The 27,786-nt window shown below is 45.7% G+C and overlaps 2 protein-coding genes across 3 annotated transcripts; one reads left to right on the top strand and one right to left on the bottom strand.

Annotated features, from left to right (window-relative positions):
- The first annotated feature begins 9,011 nt into the window (after nt 1–9,011).
- On the top strand, nt 9,012–18,717 carry LOC122390008 (protein ALP1-like). The gene is made up of 3 exons (XM_043382562.1): nt 9,012–9,078; nt 18,018–18,605; nt 18,707–18,717. The coding sequence occupies exons 1-3, from the start codon at nt 9,012–9,014 to the stop codon at nt 18,715–18,717; spliced, it is 666 nt and encodes a 221-aa protein (XP_043238497.1).
- A 115-nt stretch (nt 18,718–18,832) lies between these two features.
- On the bottom strand, nt 18,833–26,226 carry LOC122390019. Of its 2 annotated transcripts, none has more exons than XM_043382583.1 (5): nt 25,986–26,226; nt 20,542–20,692; nt 19,925–19,994; nt 19,532–19,589; nt 18,833–19,118 (listed from the first exon to the last, which is right to left on the bottom strand). In XM_043382583.1, the coding sequence occupies exons 2-5, from the start codon at nt 20,646–20,648 to the stop codon at nt 18,961–18,963; spliced, it is 393 nt and encodes a 130-aa protein (XP_043238518.1). In that variant the 5' UTR covers nt 20,649–20,692; nt 25,986–26,226; the 3' UTR covers nt 18,833–18,960. The 2 variants fall into 2 exon arrangements, 1 of the variants encoding a protein (XP_043238518.1); XR_006258054.1 differs by lacking the exon at nt 19,925–19,994 and adding an exon at nt 22,313–22,451 and having other exon boundaries at nt 18,837–19,118; nt 25,986–26,203.
- Between the last annotated feature and the right edge of the window lie 1,560 nt (nt 26,227–27,786).

Here is a 27,786-nt window from a genome sequence, read left to right as displayed (position 1 = left end):
TTATACTTTGGCCCCTAGAGGCATTCAAAGTTTTTTTGGGGAAGGGGGACCCCCTTCGATTTTCATAAAAACTGGTCCATGTGTACAGTTTTGGACGCTGATTCCAATGGTGAAGTCTGTTTTTCGCCACATATTATACTTTGGCCCCTAGAGGCATTCAAAGTTTTTTGGGGCGAAGGGGGACCCCCTTAGATTTTCATAAAAACTGGTCCATGGGTACAGTTTTGGACGCTGATTCCAATGGTGAGGTCTGTTTTTTTCGCCACATATTATACTTTGGCCCCTAGAGGCATTCAAAGTTTTTTTTTGGGCGAAGGGGGACCCCCTTAGATTTTCATAAAAACTGGTCCATGTGTACAGTTTTGGACGCTGATTCCAACGGTGATGTCTGTTTTTCGCCACATATTATACTTTGGCCCCTAGAGGCATTCAAAGTTTTTTTTGGGCGAAGGGGGACCCCCTTAGATTTTCATAAAAACTGGTCCATGGGTACAGTTTTGGACGCTGATTCCAATGGTGAAGTCTGTTTTTCGCCACATATTATACTTTGGCCCCTAGGGGCATTCAAAGTTTTTTTGGGGCGAAGGGGGACCCCCTTAGATTTTCATAAAAACTTATCCATGTGTACAGTTTTGGACGCTGATTCCAATGGTGAAGTCTGTTTTTCGCCACATATTATACTTTGGCCCCTAGATGCATTCAAAGTTTTTGGGGGCGAAGGGGGACCCCCTTAGATTTTCATAAAAACTGGTCCATGTGTACAGTTTGGGACGCTGATTCCCATGGTGAAGTCTGTTTTTCGCCACATATTATACTTTGGCCCCTAGAGGCATTCAAAGTTTTTTGGGGCGAAGGGGGATCCCCTTAGATTTTCATAAAAACTGGTCCATGTGTACAGTTTTGGACGCTGATTCCCATGGTGAAGTCTGTTTTTCGCCACATATTATACTTTGGCCCCTAGAGGCATTCAGATTCACTTTCAGAATCACATTCGGACCCCCTTAGATTTTCATAAAAACTGGTCCATGGGTACAGTTTTGGACGCTGATTCCAATGGCGAAGTCTGTTTTTCGCCACATATTATACTTTGGCCCCTAGAGGCATTCAAAGTTTTTTTGGGGCGAAGGGGGACCCCCTTAGATTTTCATAAAAACTGGTCCATGTGTACAGTTTTGGACGCTGATTCCAACGGTGAAGTCTGTTTTTCGCCACATATTATACTTTGGCCCCTAGAGGCATTCAAAGTTTTTTTGGGGCGAAGGGCGGACCCCCTTAGATTTTCATAAAAACTGGTCCATGTGTACAGTTTTGGACGCTGATTCCAACGGTGAAGTCTGTTTTACTCCACATATTAGACTTTGGCCCCTAGAGGCATTCAAAGTTTTTTTGGGGAAGGGGCCCCCCTTAGATTTTCATAAAAACTTGTCCATGTGTACAGTTTTGGACGCTGATTCCAATGGTGAAGTCTGTTTTTCGCCACATATTATACTTTGGCCTCTAGAGGCATTCAAAGTTTTTTGGGGCGAAGGGGGACCCCTTAGATTTTCATAAAAACTGGTCCATGGATACAGTTGTAGACGCTGATTCCAATGGTGAAGTCTGTTTTTCGCCACATATTATACTTTGGCCCCTAGAGGCATTCAAAGTTTTTTGGGGCGAAGGGGGACCCCCTTAGATTTTCAGAAAAACTGGTCCATGTGTACAGTTTTGGACGCTGATTCCAATGGTGAAGTCTGTTTTTCGCCACATATTATACTTTGACCCCTAGAGGCATTCAAAGTTTTTTTGGGGAAAGGGGACCCCCTTAGATTTTCATAAAAACTGGTCCATGTGTACAGTTTTGGAGGCTGATTCCAATGGTGAAGTCTGTTCTTCGCCACATATTATACTTTGGCCCCTAGATGCATCCAAAGTTTTTTTTTGGGGCGAAGGGGGACCCCCTTAGATTTTCATAAAAACTGGTTCATGTGTACAGTTTTGGACGCTAATTCCCATGGTGAAGTCTGTTTTTCGCCACATATTATACTTTGGCCCCTAGAGGCATTCAGATTCACTTTCAGAATCACATTCGGACCCCCTTAGATTTTCATAAAAACTGGTCCATGGGTACAGTTTTGGACGCTGATTCCAATGGTGAAGTCTGTTTTTCGCCACATATTATACTTTGGCCCCGAGAGGCAGTCAAAGTTTTTTTTTTGGGGCGAAGGGGGACCCCCTTAGATTTTCATAAAAACTGGTCCATGTGTACAGTTTTGGACGCTGATTCCAACGGTGAAGTCTGTTTTTCGCCACATATTATACTTTGGCCCCTAAAGGCATTCAAAGTTTTTTTTTGGGGAAGGGGGACCCCCTTAGATTTTCATAAAAACTGGTCCATGTGTACAGTTTTAGGCGCTGATTCCAATGGTGCAGTCTGTTTTTCGCCACATATTATACTTTGGCCCCTAGAGGCATTCAAAGTTTTTTGGGGCGAAGGGGGACCCCCTTAGATTTTCATAAAAACTGGTCCATGGGTACAGTTTTGGACGCTGATTCCAATGGTGAAGTCTGTTTTTCGCCACATATTATACTTTGGCCCCTAGAGGCATTCAAAGTTTTTTTGGGGCGAAGGGGGACCCCCTTAGATTTTCATAAAAACTGGTCCATGTGTACAGTTTTGGACGCTGATTCCAACGGTGAAGTCTGTTTTTCGCCACATATTATACTTTGGCCCCTAGACCCAGTAAACATGACAACGTCGGCCCGACGTCGGGCCGAGGCTCGGCCCGACGTCGGCCCAACGTCGGTTCAACCTCGGCCCGACATCGGCTGGACATCGGATATGCCCGCATGTTCCGACGTCCAGCCGAAGTCCAGCCGACGTCGAGCCGACGTCGGGCCGAGATCGTTTGCCGAGGTTGACGAGATCGTTTGTCGTTGGACCGACGGGGCCGACGTCGGCATGTTTATTGGGACAACGCGCCAAAAATATCAACCGGCGGCGGGATTCGAGCCCCCCAGTCGCCGACGTCGGCATGTTTACTGGGACAACACGCCAAAACCATTAGCCGGCGATGGGATTCGAACCCCGTGCCATTCAAACGCGAGGCTAGTGCGCTAACCACTACACCACGCAGCCAGCTAACAACTTCGGTTTTTGTTGGGTTATGCCCTTTCGGTCTGACAAGACCATTTCAGAACCGGAAGGATCATAGGAAGGAGACATTGGTCTTCTTGGCGAGCACCCTGGGTCCAGTTCATATAGAGTCCCTGGTCCCATTGCTGTTACGTGACACTTACTGGAAAGGGTGACCCCACAATGGATTCATATAGCCACTCTTACACACCTGCACCAACGTTTCTCAAAGTGTCCCTTTGACAAGTGGCACTTTGGCAAAGTGACACTTGCCGACTGGCCTTTCTATATGAACTGGGCCCGGCCCTGGTGAGTTGCCGGGGCTGATGAGCCTGACCAAAGGATAGGCCGAGCAGCCCCCAAGCACTCACCACACCCGGCTACGGGCGAGCTCGGCTTACGGGCAATCCCAAATGGGATAAAGTTTCCCGTCCAGTCCGGATCAGGGGGTTGCGGCGTGGAGGAAGATTTGAGTTTCCTAAGGATATTTTGAATACAGAGGCTCTTTATGAAACATGAAACATGTATTTTATATCATTTTAACGGTCAAGACAGCGGCCGATGTCGGTCCGACGTCGCCCCGACGTCGGCCCGACGTCGGCTGGACCTCAGCAATTGATCTCGGTCCGACGTCGGCCCGACATCGGCTGGACCTCGGCTGGACGTCGGAACATGCGGGCATATCCGACATCCAGCCGACGTCGTGCCGAGGTTGGACCGACGTCGGGCCGACGTCGGCATGCCGGTGCCGAGTTGCCGACGTCACCCCGAAGTCGGCCGACGTCGGGCCGACGTCGGCATGTTTACTGGGGAGGCATTCAAAGTTTTTTTTTTGGGACGAAGGGGGACCCCCTTAGATTTTCATAAAAACTGGTCCATGGGTACAGTTTTGGACGCTGATTCCAATGGTGAAGTCTGTTTTTCGCCACATATTATACTTTGGCCCCTAGAGGCATTCAAAGTTTTTTTTGGGGAAGGGGGACCCCCTTAGATTTTCATAAAAACTGGTCCATGCGTACAGTTTTGGACGCTGATTCCCATGGTGAAGTCTGTTTTTCGCCACATATCATACTTTGGCCCCTAGAGGCATTCAGATTCACTTTCAGAATCACATTCGGACCCCCTTAGATTTTCATAAAAACTGGTCCATGGGTACAGTTTTGGACGCTGATTCCAATGGTGAAGTCTTTTTTTCGCCACATATTATACTTTGGCCCCTAGAGGCATTCAAAGTTTTTTTGGGGCGAAGGGGGACCCCCTTAGATTTTCATAAAAACTGGTCCATGTGTACAGTTTTGGACGCTGATTCCAACGGTGAAGTCTGTTTTTCGCCACATATTATACTTTGGCCCCTAGAGGCATCCAAAGTTTTTTTGGGGCGAAGGGGGACCCCCTTAGATTTTCATAAAAACTGGTCCATGTGTACAGTTTTGGACGCTGATTCCAATGGTGAAGTCTGTTTTTCGGCACATATTATACTTTGGCCCCTAGAGGCATTCAAAGTTTTTTGGGGGCGAAGGGGGGCCCCCTTAGATTTTCATAAAAACTGGTCCATGTGTACAGTTTTGGACGCTGATTCAAATGGTGAAGTCTGTTTTTCGCCACATATTATACTTTGGCCCCTAGAGGCATTCAAAGTTTTTTGGGGGAAGGGGGACCCCCTTTGATTTTCATAAAAACTGGTCCATGTGTACAGTTTTGGAGGCCGATTCCAATGGTGAAGTCTGTTCTTCGCCACATATTATACTTTGGCCCCTAGAGGCATCCAAAGTTTTTTTGGGGCGAAGGGGGACCCCCTTAGATTTTCATAAAAACTGGTCCATGTGTACAGTTTTGGACGCTGATTCCAATGGTGAAGTCTGTTTTTCGCCACATATTAAACTTTGGCCCCTAGAGGCATTCAAAGTTTTTTTTGGGGAAGGGGGACCACCTTAGATTTTCATAAAAACTTGTCCATGTGTAGAGTTTTGGACGCTGATTCCAATGGTGAAGTCTGTTCTTCGCCACATCTTATGCTTTGGTCCCTAGAGGCATCCAAAGTTTTTTAGGGGAAGGGGGACCCCCTTAGATTTTTATAAAAACTAGTCCATGTGTACCGTTTTGGGCGCTGATTCCAATGAAGAAGTCTGTTTTTCGCCACATATTATACTTTGCCCCCTAGAGGCATCCAAAGTTTTTTTAGGGGAAGGGGGACCCTCTTAGATTTTAATAAAAACTGGTCCATGTGTACAGTTTTGGACGCTGATTCCAATGGTGAAGTCTGTTCTTCGCCACATATTATACTTTGGTCCCTAGAGGCATCCAAAGTTTTTAGGGGAAGGGGGACCCCTTAGATTTTTATAAAAACTAGTCCATGTAATATGTAATATAATAGTCCATAGTCCATGTAATATAATATGTGGCGAAGAACAGACTTCACCATTGGAATCAGCGTCCAAAACTGTACACATGGACCATAAGAGGGTCCCCCCTCCCCTAAAAAAACTTCGGATGCCTCTAGGGGCCAAAGTATAATATGTGGCGAAAAACAGACTTCTTCATTGGAATCAGCGTCCAAAACTGTACCCATGGACCAGTTTTTATGAAAATCTAAGGGGTCCGAATGTGATTCTGAAAGTGAATCTGAATGTCTCTAGGGGCCAAAGTATAATATGTGGCGAAAAACAGACTTCACCATGGGAATCAGCGTCCAAAACTGTACACATGGGTCAGTTTTTATGAAAATCTAAGGGGGTCCCCCTTCCCCCCAAAAAACTTTGAATGCCTCTAGGGGCCAAAGTATAATATGTGGCGAAAAACAGACTTCACCGTTGGAATCAGCGTCCAAAACTGTACACATGGACCAGTTTTTATGAAAATCTAAGGGGGTCCCCCTTCGCCCCCAAATAAAACTTTGTGTCTCTAGGGGCCAAAGTATAATATTTGGCGAAAAACAGACTTCACCATTGGAATCAGCGTCCAAAACTGTACACATGGACCAGTTTTTATGAAAATCTAAGGGGTCCCCCTTCCCCCAAAAAACTTTGAATGCCTCTAGGAGCCAAAGTATAATATGTGGCGAAAAACAGACTTCACCGTTGGAATCAGCGTCCAAAACTGTACACTTGGACCAGTTTTTATGAAAATCTAAGGGGGTCCCCCTTCGCCCCAAAAAAACTTTGAATGCCTCTAGGGGCCATAGTATAAGATATGGCGAAAAACAGACTTCACCATTGGAATCAGCGTCCAAAACTGTACCCATGGACCAGTTTTTATGAAAATCTAAGGGGGTCCGAATGTGATTCTGAAAGTGAATCTGAATGCCTCTAGGGGCCAAAGTATAATATGTGGCGAAAAACAGACTTCATCATGGGAATCAGCGTCCAAAACTGTACACATGGACCAGTTTTTATGAAAATCTAAGGGGGTCCCCCTTCCCCAAAAAACTTTGAATGCCTCTAGGGGCCAAAGTATAATATGTGGCGAAAAACAGACTTCACCGTTGGAATCAGCGTCCAAAACTGTACACATGTACCAGTTTTTATGAAAATCTAAGGGGGTCCGAATGTGATTCTGAAAGTGAATCTGAATGCCTCTAGGGGCCAAAGTATAATATGTGGCGAAAAATAGACTTCACCATGGGAATCAGCGTCCAAAACTGTACACATGGACCAGTTTTTATGAAAATCTAAGGGGGTCCCCCTTCCCCCAAAAAACTTTGAATGCCTCTAGGGGCCAAACTATAATATGTGGCGAAAAACAAACTTCACCGTTGGAATCAGCGTCCAAAACTGTACACATGGACCAGTTTTTTATGAAAATCTAAGGAGGTCCCCCTTCGCCCCCAAAAAAACTTTGAATGCCTCTAGGGGCCAAAGTATAATATGTGGCGGAAAACAGACTTCACCATTGGAATCAGCGTCCAAAACTGTACCCATGGACCAGTTTTTATGAAAATCTAAGGGGGTCCCCCTTCGCCCCCAAAAAAAACTTTGAATGCCTCTAGGGGCCAAAGTATAATATGTGGCGAAAAACAGACTTCACCATTGGAATCAGCGTCCAAAACTGTACACATGGACCAGTATTTATGAAAATCTAAGGGGGTCCCCCTTCCCCAGAAAAACTTTGAATGCCTTTAGGGGCCAAAGTATAATATGTGGCGGAAAACAGACTTCACCGTTGGAATCAGCGTCCAAAACTAAACACATGGACTAGTTTTTATGAAAATCTAAGGGGGTCCCCCTTCGCCCCAAAAAAACTTTGAATGCCTCTAGGGGCCAAAGTATAATATGTGGCGAAAAACAGACTTCACCATTGGAATCAGCGTCCAAAACTGTACCCATGAACCAGTTTTTTATGAAAATCAAAGGGGGTCCCCCTTCGCCCCAAAAAACTTTGAATGCCTCTAGGGGCCAAAGTATAATATGTGGCGAAAACCAGATTTCACCATTGGAATCAGCGTCCAAAACTGTACACATGGACCAGTTTTTATGAAAATCTAAGGGGGTCCCCCTTCCCCCAAAAAACTGTGAATGCCTCTAGGGGCCAAAGTATAATATGTGGCGAAAAACAGACTTCACCGTTGGAATCAGCGTCCAAAACTGTACACATGGACCAGTTTTTATGAAAATCTAACGGGGTCCCCCTTCGCCCCAAAAAAACTTTGAATGCCTCTAGGGGCCAAAGTATAATATGTGGCGAAAAACAGACTTCACCATTGGAATCAGCGTCCAAAACTGTACCCATGGACCAGTTTTTATGAAAATCTAAGGGGGTCCGAATGTGATTCTGAAAGTGAATCTGAATCTGAGGCTGTCTTGACAGACGTGCTTATGACTTACTCTAGCAAGTTTTAGCCAGATATCTGAAAAATGGCCAAGTTATACGCATTATACCAAAAATTTTACAATTTCAAATTTTCAAATCAATTTTCTGTACGAATTTGACATCGCACACCAATATAAATAGCACCATCGTGTTCCTGAGCTCAAACTGCATCCGATAGACATGTTTGTTGTTGAAAAATTTCAACTTTGAAATTTGACCTTTTTTGACCTGAAAAGTGATCTGACCTCAGCTGTATTCAGATGAAAATGGCCTCAAACGACACAGGCGACACCGAATTCGAAATCTATGGCCTAAATGGACCATAAATCATGTGTCACGTGACCGACTTATGACAAGATTTCCGTGACCTATGATGACCTGACCCTGACCTGAAAATCAAAGTACAAGTTTGGTACCCTTAGGGTATCTAAAGCATCTGGTCACGAGTGTGTAAACCAAAAATCAGCTTGATCTGACTTGTAAGACGGCGGCCAGAGCCCAAAATGTGAACAAGCCAAATATCGATAATTTTTACTTTGACCTGACCTGTGACGGCATCGGTGACCTCGAGGTCAATGAAATTAGGTTTCGCTCGGCAGTTTTTCCGGGGCTATCAGATGCCGTTTGAATTTTGACGATCGGCCCAGTAGGTTCGGAGTTAGGGGGGGGGCTATGAATAGCCCCCCCCCGTAGGGCGTGTTATATACAGACCCCATTGGGGCGCGGGTTAAAATGCCAAAATCAAAGGGGGCACCGTGCCCCGGTACCCCCCCCCCCCCGTTCCGCCGCCTATGGCTTTAACACAAAAAATATTTTGCCCCCCAACCCAAAATGTCTGGCGACGCCTATGGTATGGTGATGGTATGGTCCACTTCATAGCTGGGACAACTGAGGTCTGAGAACAAAGCAAGTGTGTCAGCCATATCGCGACTCACTTTAATTTATACGACATCGGATGATGGCGGCCGTCCAGCCGGAAACAGGGATATGTGGCTTTGAGATGGAATTGTGCTTTCTTACTCCTGACAGCAAATAAGAGGGGTCAGAGGCGAGGGAGCTATCTATGCGTGAAATATCACGTAACAAAAGGATGCGGTACAGCAAAAGGATTCAGGCGCTGTGTGTCATCTACGGACGAGGTTTGAAGCTGCACGGCGGTGCGGCACAGCCTATATTCAGGCGTGTTTTGTGGTGCCATCTATGGACGAGGTTTGAAGCTGCACTGTCGTGCGGCACAGCCTATATTCAGGCGTTATTGGTGGTGCCATCTATGGACGAGGTTTGAAGCTGTACTGTCGTGCGGCATAGCCTCTTTTCAAGCGTTGTTAGTGGTGCCATCTATGGACGAGATTTCTAATTGCATTGTCATGCGGCACAGCCTGTATTCAGGCGCTGTTGGTGGAGCCATCTATGGGTGAGGATTAAAACTACATGTCGTGCGGCACAGCCTAATAAGTTCAGGCGCTGCTGGTAAAGCCATCTATGTCTGAATTTGGAAGCTACGATGATTTCTAAAGAAAAAGCTAGGATGCAGGTCGCGTGCAATATTGACCCACCATGCCGATGGAATTCAAGACTAAACTTAGGTTGATTTTCAGGAGTCGGGCGCATGGGGAATGACAGCGTAAATAACTACGAGGTGTGAGTGAAAAGTTTTGAGCCTAACACAGTTAAAGGTGACGCAGATTAATTAAAAATTGGTCACCTGTTTTGCCACTATTTATATATGTGTACACCAAGTTTTGAAGTCCTAGCACCTTTTGCTACGTCTTTAGAGCCCTCTAAAGTAAAAAAGATTGCCGTTCGGTCAAAATGGAGAAAATCGGGAACCGAGCTGTTATAAAGTATTTCAATTTGAAAGGCATGCCTTCATCTGAAATAAAAAAGGATCTGAAATTTGCCTTATTGGTTGTGATTCATCATTTGACACTGTTGTAATTTGAGCTGCTAATTTCAAGCAAGGAAGGAACAGCGTTTAAAATGAACAAATATAAAAACGCCGCAGGGCGCAGGATGTGACAAAATCCGGAAACACTGACCCTGCCCTGGGCTGGGGATGCTGGATCTAAGACTGTGACCTCATTAGATAGTTGAATAATATTGAGGGTTTCTTTCAAAATTGTGTTGAGCCCCATTACGATTAGAAAATAAGCAAGTAATAGCCTTTGGCTCATTGTATAATTGACAAAAGAAATGGAAAAGAATATATATATGCGATATTCGTGTTTGACTTTTTCATGCACTCAGTGCATGAAATAGTGGTCTGAGTGCACTGAGTGCATGAACAAATATCGAACACGAAATATCGCACATTTGTTCTTTTCCATTTCTTTTGTCAATTATACAATGAGCCAAAGGCTATTACTTGCTTATTACGGAGCGAGCGAAGCGAGCGTAGTCTTTCCTTATTACGGAGCGAGCGAAGCGAGCGTAGTCTTTCCTTAGATTAGGTCGCCGTCCACTGCACATTGGCATCCGCCGAAAGTAAGCGCGTAATCGTCGATAAGCGCGTATTTTCGGCGTTTCCTAAAATGACGCCGTCCACTGCACAAAAAGCATCGGCAGAGGTGCTGAAAGTACGCGCTTATGTTAGTATCAAGTGTTTTGTTATTATAGGGTGTGCAAGCCACCTGAAGTCATAGAATGATGATAATTCTGTAGGAAAATAAAAAATAAAAGTATAAAAAAATGTTTTAGCAGGTTAACCATGATGCAATATATTAACAAATAAAATCCTTCGAAAATAAGCACGCGACATTTTTCTTAATACTCTTGGGTTACATACGAAGCAAATACCGCCGTCAGGAAAACAAATGTAAACAAAACATCTCAGGTAGTACCTTTTCTTGTTATTGCTTCTATACTTTATATATCTTCTTGTTATTGCTTCTATACTTTATATATCGAGAATGGACGTCGGCTTAAGTTTGGCCCAAGCCGAGCTATTAATGATGGAGTATGACGAGGAGTGCCGTCCGAAACGTCGGCACAAGAGCTGGGTCGCTGACGTGAACCGCCGCCGCCGAGCTCGGGGGGAATTCTTCAACCTCGTACAAGAGTTGCGTACCAACGACCCTGAGCGGCACCGCACCTACTTCCGGATGACCCGCGACACTTTCGATCTCCTTCTTAGCAAGATCGGGCCAACTATCGCCAGAAAACACACCAACTTCAGAGAGCCCATCGACCCCGCGCAGCGCCTGGCCGTTACCCTTCGGTATCTGGCGTCAGGGATGGAGTTTTCGGCTCTGGCTCCCACGTACACTGAAAAAAATAATGACACCTAAAAGGGGTGTTTTTTGAAGCGTACCAAAAACGCGCAGTTTTCTAGAGTCCGATTACACCCGGAATCAGACACTTTCTAGGGTATTATGACACTGGTTGAGGGTGTATTTTTATACCGTACGGCGTCAAATGATTCCCGGAATCATACGCCTTATGGAATAAAAATACACCCCAAATCAGAGTCATAATACTCTAGGAAGTGTCTGATTCCGGGTGTAATCTGACTCCTGGAAACTGCGCGTTTTTGGTACGCTTCAAAAAACACCCCTTTTAGGTGTCACTTCAGGGAGTAATCGGATTTTGAGGGTGTATTTTGATCCCACACGGTGTATGATTCCGGGAATCATTTGACGACATGTGGTATAAAATACACTCCCAACCAGAGTCAGATTACCTCGGGGGTGTCTGATTCCGGGTGTAATCGGACTCCTGGAAACTGCGCGTTTTTGGTACGCTTCAAAAACACCCCTCGTAGGTGTCACCTCAACGGTGTCAAATGACTCTTGGGATGGTTTTTCTATACCGGCTCAGAGCCTGTTCCTGAATTAGCGTCATACATCAGCTAATATCAATATTACCGGTACTATTGGTCTCCTAATATAAGAAATACAGGTAATATTCGAGTGCGGGGATTGGGTGGTGTGCAGGGGTGAGGGATGCACTCGAACCGAGCTGCGGCGAGGGTATAAAGGGTATATTCATCGCATCAGAAAAACAGGTCGCCTAGGCCCTTATCTTGAGACCAATAGTATGGTACAACTAACCAACATACCCATGGGTATGTTCTGCTTCTGAAGCTTATAGGAACGATTAGCCAGACTGCAACGAGACTTTAAATGTAGCTTACATGTGTCTTCACCCTTGCAGCTACAATTTTATCTATTGACGATGACGTCTTCTTTTCAATCAGTCTTTATACCAGATATTGTCAAATGATTCTCGGAATCATACACCTTATGGGATCAAAATACACTCTCCAACCACTGGCGGATCCAGGGGGGGGCCACCGGGGCCATGGCCCCCCCCAAAAGCCTGAAAGGGGGGGCCAACATATCTTTTGGCCCCCCCCCCCAAAACGCTTGGAGAAAAATTAATGTGAGAAGGTTGCGTAGTAGATACCTACTAGAATCAGCAGCGTGATTCAATAGCGTAGAGAAAGTCAGGGGCGCGGGAACTACTTTCAGACTGGGGGAGCACACCATAATAGAGATCAACCTAGGGTCCCCCCAAATCTAGTTTTCTCACCGGTTTTAGGCCACTTATTTTTCATCCCTTGGCTTTTTCAACAAAAAAAAAAGAAACAGTTGCAAAAAAGGACGGTATTCCGTCTGAAAGTTGTGGGGGCACCGCCACCACTGGCGGATCCAGGGGGGCCACCGGGGCCATGGCCCCCCAAAAGCCTGAAAGAGGGGGCCAACATATCTTTTGGCCCCCCAAAACGCTTGAAGAAAAATTAATGTGAGAAGGTTGCGTAGTAGATACTATAATCAGCAGCGTGATTCAATAGCGTAGAGAAGTCAGGGGCGCGGGAACTACTTTCAGACTGCACACAGAAAAATATTGACACCGTTAGCGGTGTAATTGCACAGTACATATCTGAGCACTTGAGGAAAGTTAATTTAGTCCCTTCCCCGCTAAAATTACTCGCGCTTCCAAACGAACACCAGGAAGAAGGTAATAGAACACTGTTAGGAGGGTTGGGTGTTTTACTACATGTAGCAAAACACCCAACCCTCCTAACAGTGTTCTATTACCTTCTTCCTGGTGTTCATTTGGAAGCGCGAGTAATTTAAGCGGGGAAGGGACTAAATGAACTTTCCTCAAGTGCTCAGATATGTACTGTGCAATTACACCGCTAACGGTGTTAATATTTTTCTGTGTGTGGGGGAGCACACCATAATAGAGATCAACCTAGGGTCCCCCCAAATCTAGTTTTCTCACCGGTTTTAGGCCACTTATTTTTCATCCCTTGGCTTTTTCAACAACAAAAAAAGAAAACAATTGCAAAAAAGGACGGTATTCCGTTTGAAAGTTGTGGGGGCACCGCCCCCACTGGCGGATTCAAGGGGGCCACCGGGGCCATGGGCCCAAAAAGCCTGAAAGAGGGGGCCAACAATCTTTTGGCCCCCCAAAACGCTCGAAGAAAAATTAATGTGAGAAGGTTGTGTAGTAGATACTTACTAGAATCAGCAGCGTGATTCAATAGCGTAGAGAAACCCAGGGGCGCGGGAACTACTTTTAGACGGGGGGGGGGGAGGTCACACCATGATAGAGATCAACCTAGGATCCCCCAAATATAGTTTTGTCGCCGGTTTTAGGCCACTTATTTTTCATCCCTTGGCTTTTTCAACAAAAAAAGAAAACATTTGCAAAAAGGAGCGGTATTCTGTCTGAAAGTTGTGGGGGCACCGCCCGCACGGCCCCAGAGTTGGGGGGGGGGGCAAGCTGCCACCACTGCCCCCTCCCCCCGGTTCCCGCGCCTATGGAGAAACTACCGGGTTTACTAGCTTCCTTCATAAAGTGTCGTCATGTCTTATCGTCACCCGAGAAGGTCTTATTGCATAAATATCGATTGAGCTGTCAAGTTAACAAACTTGCTGTGGCAGCCTGACCTGACATGACCCGGCAACTTTTCATTCACGGAATATGCGCAATAAATTTTTTAGGAAAACTCACTGAGTTTTCGTTGAAAAAAAAAACTTGTTTTGTTTCGTAATTGTACAAGAAGCATATGAGGGACCTTTTTGTCCCTTCCTGCGAAACGGTAAAAGACTTATTTCGGTCACAGCTCAGGCCAATCTCTAAGGGTCAGTCGGGTCACTTATTTCTTAAAAGGGTCCTTACGGCATCCAAGGACCAATTCCGGCTTTTGAGTGCGCCACATCAGCATTTGATGCTACGACAGATGTCGAAATCTGAATATATGTTACAGGCCGTATGAAAATTCGGTCCGTTTGCAAACGGCCTGGCCCAGTCAGGCCATATGAAACTATCTGAAAACACCGGCCGTTTGCAAACTATGACCTGAAATATCAGACCGTTTGAAAACGACCTAGTTAGTTTCGGCCTAGCGGATCCAGGGGGGCCACGGGGTCATGACCCCAAGCCTGAAAGGGGAACAACATATATTTTTTGTCCCCAAAAACACTTAAGAAAAATGAATGTGAGAAGGGCGTAGTAGGTAGAGAGAAAATACCGTATCATTAAAAATCTGTGAGCTTGATAAAAGTGTTGGTCTTGTCTTCACCCAAGAAGTTCTTATTGCACACTTTAACCATGGATGAAAGAACCTTCATCCCCTGGTTCTCCTTCATCCATGCTTTAACTCTCGATCGACGTGTGAAGTTATCGTGTAAGGTATCATGAAGCCGATCGCGACGAAACTTTAGTACCCTCATGGTGACAAAGTCTGAAAATTTCATGACCCTGACCCAAGTGAACTTTGACTTGTGGCCTATTTCTCGAGACTGTTTGGCCATGTTGGAGGCCATGTTTGGCCGGAATAGCGATTCGGCGTATGTCGGCTCACATTATCCGCGCTTTCATAGTCTTTTCGTGGTTTAAAACGCTCAAACATGTGATATGATGTTGCTCCCACGCATTAGGGCGGATGCCAATGTCACCTTACGGTCAAGTCAGGTCATTGACCTTTGATGACCTCGGTGCACTTTTCCGAGTTTAACATGTTTCTAGGATAGTTTCGTTTAGCTGATTTTGAATTTAGCATTTTGCAGCCATTTGAACATTTACGAAGTAGTTTTGATGCCTTCGTATCATGTTACGTAGCTGCCAGTGGTAGTGGACACCTGCTATACGGACGCCCATAAGTACCCCTACTGGTTGATCTGACCTGACCTGCCCCGACATGGTCTAAACGCATGAAGACATTATCTATGATCCAAACTAACATGAAATTTGTGATCAGCACAAAAAAAACGTATTACAGCCTTACTTTAGGAGGTTCTGACAGGTCCTGATTTTTCCGTCTTTTGGGTCTGTGACCTGACCTGGGCGGTGTTTCACGGCACGCTGCCAGCCGCTGCCAGCGCTGATGGCACTTTTGGTTTCAATGGAGACATCAACAAGCCTATACCCACAACACTACCGAAGGCTGACCTTAGCTCGCGGAATGCGCTGTCAGCGGCTGTCAGCACGACCGTGAAACACCGCCCTGGAAGGTCAACCAATGACCAAGGACCTTAAAATCGGGTATCATCGGCTTCGTCTCGTCACTCACGGGCAACACGCCTGTTTTTTTTCCGCGAGCTCTAGCTTAATCAGGGGCCGAACGGCAGGGGGTCCAACCGACACCTCCCAGCCCGCGAAGGCTGCGCCACGCACCGACCCGGAGCGGGCTAATTGGTCGACAAAAGCAATTTGAAGTGTTTTCAAAGTAATATTTAGGCTCGGGTTGGGTGGGCTACCATTTCTATATTTTTTTATTTTTAGTTTTAAAAAAGTATCGTTTCAGGGCTGTGACGAAAAAATAAGTGGCCTAAATCCGATGAGAAAACAGGATTTGGGGGTACCCTAGGTTTGGTTACTTGCAGGAGTTGGCCCCCCCCAAAACGCAAGTCTGGATCCGCCAGTGTCTCCAACAGAGTCATAATTGCAGTTGTTAACCACGTGACGCAAATTAACAATACATGCATGTCATTCTTTATTTTATATGCAACAATAAATTCCAAGACATTTGGGCACGAAATGTATGGCGAAATCTAATGAAAACTTATCGTAAGGTTCATGGGTCCGTGACTCCATTCACCGTAAGGAATTACTCACATTTCAACAATGTTCCATCAACCGGTGATTATTGCTACTTACTTAGGTAGAGTTATTCTGCAGCTTAATGACATAAAAACTTACCTCCGTCTCCATGGTGCGTTGCTATCTTGTCCTACTTCAAAATTTCGCCGAGTGCAGGGCGCCTCGTTGTTTAAATACGCATGTTGAGCAAACTACAAATAATATCTGAAGTTTATCGTTAAAGCACTATTACTTGAAGTAAATCTACACTTTAAACAACGTTTGGCGACATTAAAAGCGCGTTAATTCAAATAAGTTCCTCTCCCCGCTCACACCACACGCACCCACGTGGGCACACTTCCGGCAACTGAAGTCAACGGCTTTCCTAACGGTTTTCCTGCAAGGTCGAGCTATTTCATCTTCGTGGCGGACCGGCATGGCTAGAACACAAATGACGTCACACGAAAATGCAGCTTGCTGATTGGCCGGGCATTGACTCAAACCACTGGACCTGAGCTGTGGTTTGCACCAGGGTTACAGAGTCAGAGTCAGAGTCGGGTGGAGTTGACAGTTGTGGCCGGAGTCAGAGTCGGAGTCGACGGCGACTTTGGAAGCCGGAGCTGGAGTCGGAGTCTGGGTCACCGAAAATCAATTGATACCGCAGCGTATCCGGACAAATCTTTGCATGACATTTCTTCGTCGCGCAATTCTTCGTCCGCAAAACTTCGTCCGCTCATTTCTTCGTCTCCGCCTTTCTTCGTCTTGCATTCCTTCGTCTCGCATTTCTTCATCTCGCATTTCTTCGTCCGAGCATTTCTTCGTCTCCGCATTTCTTCGTCCGCGCATTTCTTTGTCTCGCATTTCTTCGTCTCGCATTTCTTCGTTTCGCATTTCTTCGTCTCGCATTTCTTCGTTTCGCATTTCTTCGTCTCGCATTTATTCGTCTCGCATTTCTTCGCCTCGCATGTCTTCGTCTTGCATGTCTTCGTCTCGCATTTCTTCGTCTCGCATTTCTTCGTCTCCGTATTTTTTCGTCTCGCATTTCTTCGTCCGCACATTTCTTCGTCTCCGCATTTCTTTCCGCAAATCTTCGTCCGCAAATTGACAGTGCAGCCTGCTGATTGGGCTATTGCCTATTTCATCTTCGTAGCGGACCAGCCATAGCTAGCTCACACATGACGTCACTCGGGGCATTGATTCAAATCACTGAACCTACACCAGGGTTACGGAGTCAGAGTCGGAGTCCGTTGGAGTCGACAATTCTGGCCGTAGTCGGAGTCGGTTGGAAACGACAGTTCTGGCCGTAGTCGGAGTCGGAGTCGATATTGGAAGCCGGAGCTGGATTCGGAGTCTGATTCACCGAAAATCTCTTGACTCTGCAGTGTTGGTTCGTACCTATAGGAACCAACACTGCAGAGTCAAGAGATGGTGGTATACCAGCAGTGACGTCAAAACAATTTCTGTAATAATTTAGTGTTTTTTGATACTATCATGTGGAGTTTTTGAACCCTATGGGTGTCATTTCACTCAGTTGAGCGTTTTCGTAATCATTGACTCGCTTATTAGGTGTAACTTGACCCTCAGTGGTGCCATAATATTCCGGTGTCATTGAACCCAATGGGGCTCAAATGACACCGGAATATTATGACACTACCGAGGGTCAAATTACACTCAGTAAGTCATTTGAACGGAATATTATGACACCATTGAGGATCAAATTACACCTAATAAGGGAGTCACGGATTGCGAAAACGCTCAACTGTGTGAAATGACACCTATAGGATATAAAAACTCCTCATGATAGCGTCAAAAACGCTTAGATGTGTTATTTTACACTGACACCGTGCAGGATCTTTTGACACGACACCTAAAATGGGAGTCAAAATTTTGGGAGTCAAATGACCCTTGGGTATGTGATTCTGACCGAGATCAATTTACACTAAAAAACGGTGTATGGACACCGTTTTTCAGAATCGGATTACACCATGGGTGTCAGTTGATTCCCAAATAGGGGATCGTGATTCCCGGGGGGAGTAATTATTTTTCTCCGTGTACCGCCTGGGAGAGAAGACGGTCCGCGCCATAGTCTACGACACGTGTGCCGCGATCATCACCGCCGTCGGTCCGGGGGTGTTGGCCTCCCCTACTCGCCACACCTGGGAGAGGAGCGAGGCCACCTTCCGAGACCGGTGGAACTTCCCAAACTGTGTGGCAGCACTCGACGGAAAACATGTCGTCCTGCAGGCGCCAGCCAACACCGGCAGCGAATATTTCAATTACAAACACACGTTCAGCACGGTTCTCCTGGCCGCTGTGGACGGCGACTACCGATTCGTGTACGTGTCGGTGGGAAGTGCCGGCAGGGAATCGGACGGCGGCGTATTCCGCCGCAGCGACCTGGCCGCCGCCCTCCGAGACGACTCTCTGCAGCTGCCGCCGCCCAAAGCCCTGCCCGGGACCAACACCATCATGCCGCACGTCATCGTCGCCGACGAGGCGTTCCCGCTCACCACCGCCATCATGCGGCCGTATCCCGGGCGCACAGAGGCAAGACTTGGAGTCCGAGCCACGGTATTCAACTACCGCCTCTCGCGCGCTCGTCGCATCGTGGAAAATGCTTTCGGCATTCTCGCACAAACCTGGCGGATATATCGTCGGCCAATGAACGTGAACGTCCAGCACGCCTGCAAGATCGTGCATGCCACGTGCATTTTGCACAACTTCCTCCACGCGGACGAAGTCGTCGCACTGCAGGGAAGGCCTGAACTCGACCAGCAAGATCGAGCCACCGCCCCGGCCGGGCTGGCTGACGCGCTCCACCGTCTCGGGGCCAACAACTACACGCGAGCTGCCGAGCACGTGCGCGATCAGTTCGCGCGCTACTTCACCGGTGAGGGCGCTGTACCATGGCAGATGGAGCACGCTGTCTGAGCTGCAGTCAGCTGCGCTGCAAGTGCAGCTGTTCGCCACCTACGTCTGCTGGCGCTACAGGAGGACGTGGTTGCCGTCTAGGGCATGGGGAAGTTCTGCCGTCTGCGAGTCCTACGACGACGATTGTCTGCAGCCGCCGTGTTCTCCTGTTGTGTTGTTGTTGTTCGGCGCCTTGCACGGCGCCGGGGCGCCTTGCAAGCGCGGGGTGCGGAGTCCTGCTCCCACTCGTCGTCCACTGTCGTGAAAGAAGAAAAATTATCATTTGCAGAGTCTGGAATCGACGACCGCTTTTCTCTAGTTCTTGTGTATAAGGTACATAATAATTTCGACCCTTGTGGAAGGGGCATTTAATGCATTACCTTCGAATTCTATTTTTCATCTTTAGTAAAAACAAGCATCAAGTTAGATAGAGCTATAAGTACATCAATCACACCTGCTATTTTCTTTCCAAAACAAGCTTTGGTATTTGTTGATGCTTTAATGATCTACGGTCAACACACATCAAGTACGTTTGGCTAGCCTACATACATAAAACCTTCGCTGTGATCTCAAGAACTCTAAAAATGCATAATACACATAAAAAGTATCTCCATCATACTGCATAACATACGTAGACATTATAGCCTTAGTAAGAAACTGTTAACTGACCTTCCGAGAATACGAGCCATGGATCACCAGAGTGTTCTTCTTCTATGTCAGGGTTCTCCTGAAAAAGAGATTAGCATGGCTTTGACCGTGGCGCTGAGTATACAGAACGGTAATCTGTGTACCCTCGTACTTTCAGTCCTGTTCCGCCTAAACGACATAACTAGTTACAAGTTAGACATAAACGCCCTTCTCTTCTTGTTGTTGCTTTTTAAGTTTAGAGGTTTTGGAGTATTGGAGGTTTCACCTTGTCAGTTGATTGTTAAATTGCACAACCCACAATAGACGAATTGCAAGATAAGTAGCTACCTGATAGGATTACGCTACTACACAAAGGTCATTATTACAAGAGCGCGTCATGCAAACCGTATCGACTGCGCAAAGCATCAAACCTACCAAGTGAGGATCCTCTACAAGCGATAAGGGATCAGGATCAGCATGTGGCGCCGTCAGGTTTGTTGTCACGCTGTGAAAGGACCGTCATAAGGCAAGCATGGTGTGATTCAGCATTGGACGATAAAATGTTCATCGGGGAAAGGGAAAGTTCATTGTGGATGGGGCGTTCAGTTGGCCGACCGTCACCAGACGGAGTAGACCGCACCCCGTACGTGTAATCTAACTTTCCGTCCAACGTTACAAATCTTATTGCGTACTAAAATATGTTATTTACAGAACTATTGATAACTAATTTCAATACAGAACAGTGAAGCGAAAACAAGCTATTCAAGCAGGGGAGGTCATTTCATCTAACCTACATATTGCAACCCAAATGTTGTACTATAAAGCCCTCAGCGAAGCCCGTTTTAAAAACAATTAACTTTTTATAGAGGGGGTCACAATCAGCTCTTGTCCCACATAACATCTACAACTATAGAAAACTATACATTCATATCCATTTACATATCTGAGCTAAGCAAGCTGACAACTGGCAATAAACAATACAGAAAATGCACGCATTGTACGAATTTATCTATTACGAAAGGGAAAAACGGTAAGAGTAAAAAAAAACTCACGGCTTTGGCTTGACAGAATCATTGAGGAAACTCAGCTCCCTCTGCGTGGCGCCGTCGGTGGTCGAGCTGGCAGCAGAGCCGCTCGGCGGGGCCTGCCGACACTTCATAAAATAGTCCCGGATGGACTTCCATCTTGACTTTACATCAGCAACTGAAAAAAACGAAGTATTTAGTATACCTTTATTTTTTACTACATCTCTATCCTGGTATCCATTCACATGTATACATACATACATGCATACATACATACATACATACATACATACATACGTTTTGATTTCGATGATAATGATGATTAAGTCTAAACAATGGTTCGTCAGAAATATTAATATAAATGTGAAGAAAAAAACAGATTAGACGTCATACAGATGGTGATTGGATTAGATATGGCGCCAGGGGACACTCTCACAGGGAAGCTTCCTATTCAGTTGGTGGGGCGGCTACCCCACCAACTTGCCATTTTGCCCCACCTATAAGCGTTTGGCCCCCACCAACTTAAGCTCAGTTGTAGGAATGTGTTGCTTAGCAGACCAATCTTTTTCGCATTGAGGAGCTTTGAAATGTCTGTGTAGTGCAAAATATTATCTCTGTAATGAAAACAATCGATTCAGTGATGCACCTTAACTAACATAACAATTGGACACGAATTTCTGCCCCACAAACTTCCTAAGAAAGGCTATTTTAAAATAAATTTAGTCCGAACCTTTTTGATAGGAAGGTTTCACAAGGACAGGGCCACCGCTAAGCGAAGCTTGTTGCGGTGACCCTGCCCTCTACCCTCCGATCGCGCAATTCCGGTTCTACGGCATAATTAACCCTCGCCCGTAAACGGTGTTTTGCCACCTTCGCCCATGCAGGGGGGGGGGGGGTTGGTGCGACCCCCCCCTGGCGTTTGAAAACGGAGCGTCGTAGAGGTTAGCGGAAAAAACCAACATATTGCTCTCAATAAGATCTCGCGATTGGTGGTATATTTTTGGTCCTAGGTCAACATTTGACCTACTTATGACCGGTCAAAGGTCAAATTTTCTAAATTTTTCAAATTTTTAGCTAAGAAAAACCTCAGGGGGGTGCACCAACCCCCCCCTACATGGGCGAGGGTTAAGTTTAACGTGCGCACAAGCCACGCACGGCCGGTCCCCTCTCTCACAGGCTTAGCCTGGCTACGGCCTGCCACCAACCGCAACAATACCTCTCAGAAGGCCCATAAATATCAAGCGCCCGTCGCGCTTCGAACCCGAACTGTTATGACAGGGCACGCGTGCTCTCACCACACGGAGTCCAACGCTCTACCAACTGATCTACGGTACACTCGGGGGCAGATTGATGTTCCACCACTCCCTACCCATCGGGCTCCCATGGCTCAGCACTGGCTGCTGCCAGTGGCAGCACTGGCACTGGCAGGCAGTGCTGAGCAGTGCTGAGGGCAGGCAACACTGACAGCAGCCAGTGCTGAGCCATGGGATCGCCTGATGGGTAGGGAGTGGTGGAACATCAATCTGCCCCCGAGTGTACCACCATACAAAGGCTCCGCCTATGTATGGCGCCGCCGACTTCATGCTGTGTGACGTGCGTGCGTTTACGCATGGTGGGGCCGCTGGTGTTGCCCTCTATTGGTTGGTGTCTACAAGCTCCGCCAGATGTCAGTGGGGTGGTGGCTAGGCGAGCTCATTGAGCTCATTGATGTCTCCAGACCTGTATAGATCGTCTTGTGAAACGACCATTATACGCCAAAACAAAGTCAATGTAAAAATGCATTTCAGAAAATGCTCACCATTTCGTCCGGTCTCTGCCGCCACCTCCGCCCATAGCCTAGCCGCAGCTTGTGCTTGCGCTGGTGATATGCTGCCTGCCGCACATTCCAAAGTGCCTCCTGCTTACGAACAGCTTCGACCAGCTGGCTGTCTCCGGGCCTATCGTGACAGAAAAGGAAGATATCAGAGCAACAGCAATGGGATAATTTTTGACAGATGTTGTTATAAGTTGGAGGCAAGTCTGAGAAATCTTTGAGCTTGAGAAATCTAAGATCCCTCCCCCCCACACACACACGTCATCGAAATACCAGCATTTAAAAATGACATTACCTTGGGAAAGATTTTGGTAATGATAGTGTCCCAAAATTTGTCGATTTGGGTGGCAAATGACACCGAAATGAAACCCATTTTCACTCTTACCTCCAATTTCTAGGAGCAATTTTGCACTCCCAATTTTCTTAGATTAAATATTTGCATCAGATGTTTGCTTTATATCATAGACCTACATTCTAATACACTTGTACATCATTGTATGCTCTTGGTCTCTTTCCCACCTTTTTTGGACCCGTTATCTGACCGGCAATTTTCCAATCTCATTTCCTTTCAAGTGGAGAATTTTCCCCTCTGACACCCACACCAAAATACATTTTTGGGACACTGGTGGGACACTGACACACTGGTCTGTAATGTTAAAAAAAATACATAGAGCGGTCATCTTTGGCTTCAGGCAAAATGCTGAACACCTGATACACAATCACTCAACCTAAAATATGACTGGCAATGAAACTGCCATGTAACTTGCCAGTCACAGGCTGCGCCAAAAAATTCAGCAGCCACCATGTGCTGACCTTGGTGCATGCGAAGTTAAGATGGACATGCACTGAAATCTTTGGCACAATCCTGCCACTACGCTGGACATATTCGGCATAACGTGTTTTTCCAGGTTGGCAGACTCACAGTTGTTAAGAAACACATTTTATTTCTTTACTTTTATTCAAATGTGCTACAGAAATGGATATGGATCAATGCAAATTTGAGAACGAAGGAATGCCCATGCCGACATAAATAAATTTGGGGAAATAATCTACTTGGACATACCAGATCTAGAGTGGATTAGATACCTACAGTCTCATCCCAGACTACCTATCCCAAGTTCCATTCAGAAATAGGTACATCAACATTCAGTGGCACCTTTGAGTGGAACCCAGCAGAAGGCTGCCTGCGTCTGGAATATTGTGAATTTATTTGAGTTGATCTATGATTCAATATCAGCCTGCCACCTACCAAGGAATAAGCACTTACAGCATACCACGCCCATGATGAGTTTATGTCAGAGGTGGAGATCTCGGGGGGGGGGGGGGTCAGGGGGTCAGGACTCCCCCCCCTGAAAACAAATTACTGCTATGCAATTCAATGGTACTGCATCCAGCCCGCCTCCATCTGCCCGGCCTGGAGCCCCTTGAAATTTTGACAGATCTCCACCCCTGGTTTATGTCATGCATATAATAAAATTGTCAACAAAATGCTATCATTTGAAAGTCTACAAGACACAAATAATTCAAAAAAAATGCTGAGATGTCGTTGCGGAGGATGAATAGAAAATCCTTGCACAATGATTTTTCCCCTTTATAGCATGAAAATAAACCTCAATTGGGTTTTTACAGGTTGTTGCTATATCAATATATAAAATCAGTAGGCGGAACTATGGTCAAGCGTACCCATTTTCGGGAACGCATTTTCGTTCCCATGTTTGGGAACGATAAACCCAAATATGGGAACGCCATGTAGGCATTATTTAAAACAAGAAAAAGAACCGTTAAATGACGTCCAAAAAATATAAAACGATCGTGAACCGCCTGATATTTGTCTCAGTATTGTTGGGAAAGAGTTTGATATTGTAAGGCCCATCGTAGTTTCAAATCCTTCCCCTATTTCTAAAGCAGTCCATCATCCGGGCCGCGAGCCCAAATTTGGGAACGCTCTCGTACACTGGCGCTGCAAGCGTTCCTTATTATGGGAACGGCGTACCCAAAATTGGGAACGATTTCACCGACGCCTTTCAGAGGCTATTTTCATTAACAAGCATCACGTCCAACGCCACAAATTATTGTTAACGCAACAATCATCAGATGACCTTTCCGGCAAGACCGTCGCATGTTTCGCCGGGTCTTCTGCGCTCTTATTCCCGTCGATCCCGCAGGGGGCACGCCCCCCTCTGCAGGATTACGTAATTCACAACGCTCGGCGATGCTCAACAAGGTCTTCCATACCTATATCCACCGTCCGCGCCGAGGGTGGAGACATGTCAAGCACCTGTCTGTTTATCACCGATAGTTGACGAGCACATGGAAGTATCCAAAAATGGGAACGCTGAATCTGTTACACCCTCAAAACACCTAGTCCCAATGAAATTCTAGTTTTTTCCTTTCTTAATGAGTGTAAGTGGCAAAAGGCCTGGTAGGATGGGCACGAGGAATGATCGAAATCAGCATAAAAATTATAAATAAGCCACACAGAGCGACCTATATAAGAGAAATTCCCCCAAAACGATCATGCTTAGAAACACGGAAGCCAAAAACCACGCTCATGACGCTCCTTATAAAACAACGCTAAACAGCTAGCATCCAAATAAAATATGTCTTTCCGGGCTGATAAAATACAGCTGAATAATTTTAAACCACTGAAACTGAGTTTACAACAGTAGTTCGGTAAAATCACTGACGTTCCACGCGGTCGTGCGCCCCGACACCAAAATTCAACAATATTACCTCGGGACTATCCGCTGTTCGCTTGCATATGTCAGTATCTGGTGTCGCTAGTATGAAACTTCATAACCAGGCGAAAATTATTATACATGACCTCAAAATGTAAAAAACGCTTCATTTTCCTTTAAATTGCATGTTAAATGTAGTATAAGCCATGTTTTCACCATTCCGTCATTTCAAAAAATCATTAAAAATATCATTCGACGGTCAATTTCCTTGTTCCACGGTCAGATTAAAGGGACCCTCCCACCTTAACATTAGTTTTGAGTTGAGATAGCCAAGTTTGCGGCCAGGCTCAGAAACCACCATTTATCCTGGTCGCAACCCCCGCAGCTTTATGGTGTTCAAGAAATTTCTTCCCTTTACTTGCAGGGTGGGACCAGCTTGGTCCCTATCTCTTAACCATTATGGGAATCTGATGACGTCATCAGGCTTTCGAACGTCCGTTAAATGTTTGACTAAAACGTTTTGTAGCACGCGGTGGTATATGCTGCTTTGCGCGCAACAAATGCCGCACTTTCAAATAAAGTCGCTAGGAACAGCGGAGATCCCAAAAAGTAAACAAAAGTAAAAGTCTAATATCTTGAAAACCGGTGAATATTTTTCGATGAAATTTGGTAGATATTCGTTTTTGCTCTTTCTGAACCGAGCGACATCACTTTCATGCCAATTCATTAACTTTTTTGAAGGTGGGAGGGTCCCTTTAAAGATAATTTTATAGAGACTTAGTAGATACTTAAATTAGCGTGCACTTTTTTGAGACGTGATGCACTAATGAGTTTTAGTGGGCGAACGGCCGAAAAATTACCTTCCGTTCTCATAAATGGGAACGCCCGTTCCCATGTTTGGGAACTCCGTTCCCAAAAATGGGAACGTTCCTATATTTGGGTACTCATGACCATAGTTCCACCTACTGAAATATACTCACTTCATTTCAAGAAATCCCGATACCGCCGTCTTTATTCACCGCAAAAGATAATAGTATGGTCTCGAATCTTGCGCAGTCGGCGTCAACAGCGGCAGAAAAAGCTCCCACGATCCAACTTTTCCGCCACTAAATTAAAAGCGTAAAGTAAGCGATGAAAAGATAAACATGCCGAAAGACGTTGTCGGCGGCTGGGCCGTTTCGGCGTCTACAGATTCTGCTCCTACCATTGCCTCTGTAGTTAATTCTGTCAGTAAGCGCTTATTTTCGGCGGACAAAAGTGCAGTGGACGGCGACCTCGGAAATTTCTGAGTATGAGCGGCCGGCCGGCCGGCCGGCCGTGGTCACGCTTTTGCGAGGCTTATATCTCAGCAACCACTTGACCGATTTACACGCGGTAATTTTTGTAGGGTAGCTTCATTCCTTCTACCCAGGGTTGTATACCAATCAAGTCGATTGAATTGATTGATTTGATTCAACGCGTATTTTGAGTTGATTGGATTGAGTCGATTGACTTTTCGAGATGACTGGTTGACTGACTCGTTTGACTTAAGCGACTGGTTGACTGATTTGATTCCCGAAAATTAGAGTGACTCGTATGATTGAGTCGATTGAATGGAAAGTTCAAATAAGTTTTAGTTGACGAAAAATAATGACACCAATTGATGACATCAAAGATCACAAAACTACACTGAAAACTGCTTGTCATCACAACTGCAATATGGGGTAGATGGCCAAATAAAGAACAGGGCCTAAACATGAACAGCCAACTTTGACTTTCAGCTGCAATAACTGCTCCAATCCTGGTAATAGAACCTGGCGATGCACCTACCTACCTTTCTGCACTCAGCAGGAAACGTTTTTTTTTTTTTAAATCCAGATGATAAAGTGCAAGGCCCTATATACTAATAAAGTGTGATTAATTATTAATTCACATCTCCACATCTCCTCAGAAACAACCCACTGAACTCTATAAATATCTGAAACCCCTACAAAAATAACTGAAACAATAGCGCCGTTTTCGTCTCGCTAAATTTGCTGCATTGTTTAATTTGCAGCAGAACGTTTGTTGATCCTTTTCTCCTGAGAGCCTAAGCATAACATATTTAATATATTTCATTTTCCTTAAAATATTTTACCGTATATTATAAAGTGGTTTTATTTCAAATGAAATAATAATTAAAACGAAATTGGTGTTGTACAACCGATTAATTTTATGATAATCTACCATACTTCATGATTATCAATGACGTCATCTTATCAAAAAATCAAAGACGTAGAATAAGCATTTATAAAAGCTTAGCATACTTGTTGGCAAAACCTTTTCTTTGTTTTTTCGCAGTCGCACCGTGCCGTTTTCGCGTTTGGTTCCAGAGTCCCTGTCCTCTCCATTTCCTTTTAAATATATTTTTAATCCTCATCCCTATCCCCCAGTCCAAACAGTTTCAAATTGTATTGCAATAAAATGTTTTGAATTCTTCACATATAACCTATCTACCTTCGTTGGTACTGTTGGTAGCTAGTGACACGGACGACGGTGAAAACAGGGCGCCTGGGGCGATTTGATCAAGGTTCGTGAAATTTACACGTGACGTTTGGCATATAGAAGGCCCTTGGAGCGGGAGCAGTTCCAAATGTCACGTGACTAATATGCCCTCCGGCGCCCTGTTTTCACCGGCGTCCATAAAATATTTTGAATTCTTCACATAGGTACCTAACATTGACATGCCACGTCCAGAGTCGTGAACCGCTAAATACCTACTTCAAATCTCTTCCTTCCCAATCTGACAACATCCCACGTCTC

This window comes from Amphibalanus amphitrite, unplaced genomic scaffold (genome assembly GCF_019059575.1).
Source record: "Amphibalanus amphitrite isolate SeventyFive unplaced genomic scaffold, NRLGWU_Aamphi_draft 000379F_arrow, whole genome shotgun sequence".
NCBI lineage: Eukaryota > Metazoa > Arthropoda > Thecostraca > Balanomorpha > Balanidae > Amphibalanus > Amphibalanus amphitrite.
Note: the sequence above shows the minus strand (reverse complement) of the source record. Positions and strands in the feature narration are given on the sequence as shown.

What these genes read in the sequence shown, in the direction of transcription:
- LOC122390008 (XM_043382562.1), top strand. Translation starts at nt 9,012, where the DNA reads ATGCGGTACAGCAAAAGGATTCAGGCGCTGTGTGTCATCTACGGACGA. An exon ending in AGGTTTGAAGCTGCACGGCG is followed by an intron (nt 9,079 to 18,017) that starts GTGCGGCACAGC and finishes ACCGCCTGGGAG; the next exon opens with AGAAGACGGTCCGCGCCATA.
- LOC122390019 (XM_043382583.1), bottom strand. Translation starts at nt 20,648, where the DNA reads ATGAAGTGTCGGCAGGCCCCGCCGAGCGGCTCTGCTGCCAGCTCGACC. An exon ending in GATTCTGTCAAGCCAAAGCC is followed by an intron (nt 19,995 to 20,541) that starts GTGAGTTTTTTT and finishes GTCCTTTCACAG; the next exon opens with CGTGACAACAAACCTGACGG. An exon ending in TTGTAGAGGATCCTCACTTG is followed by an intron (nt 19,590 to 19,924) that starts GTAGGTTTGATG and finishes TCTCTTTTTCAG; the next exon opens with GAGAACCCTGACATAGAAGA.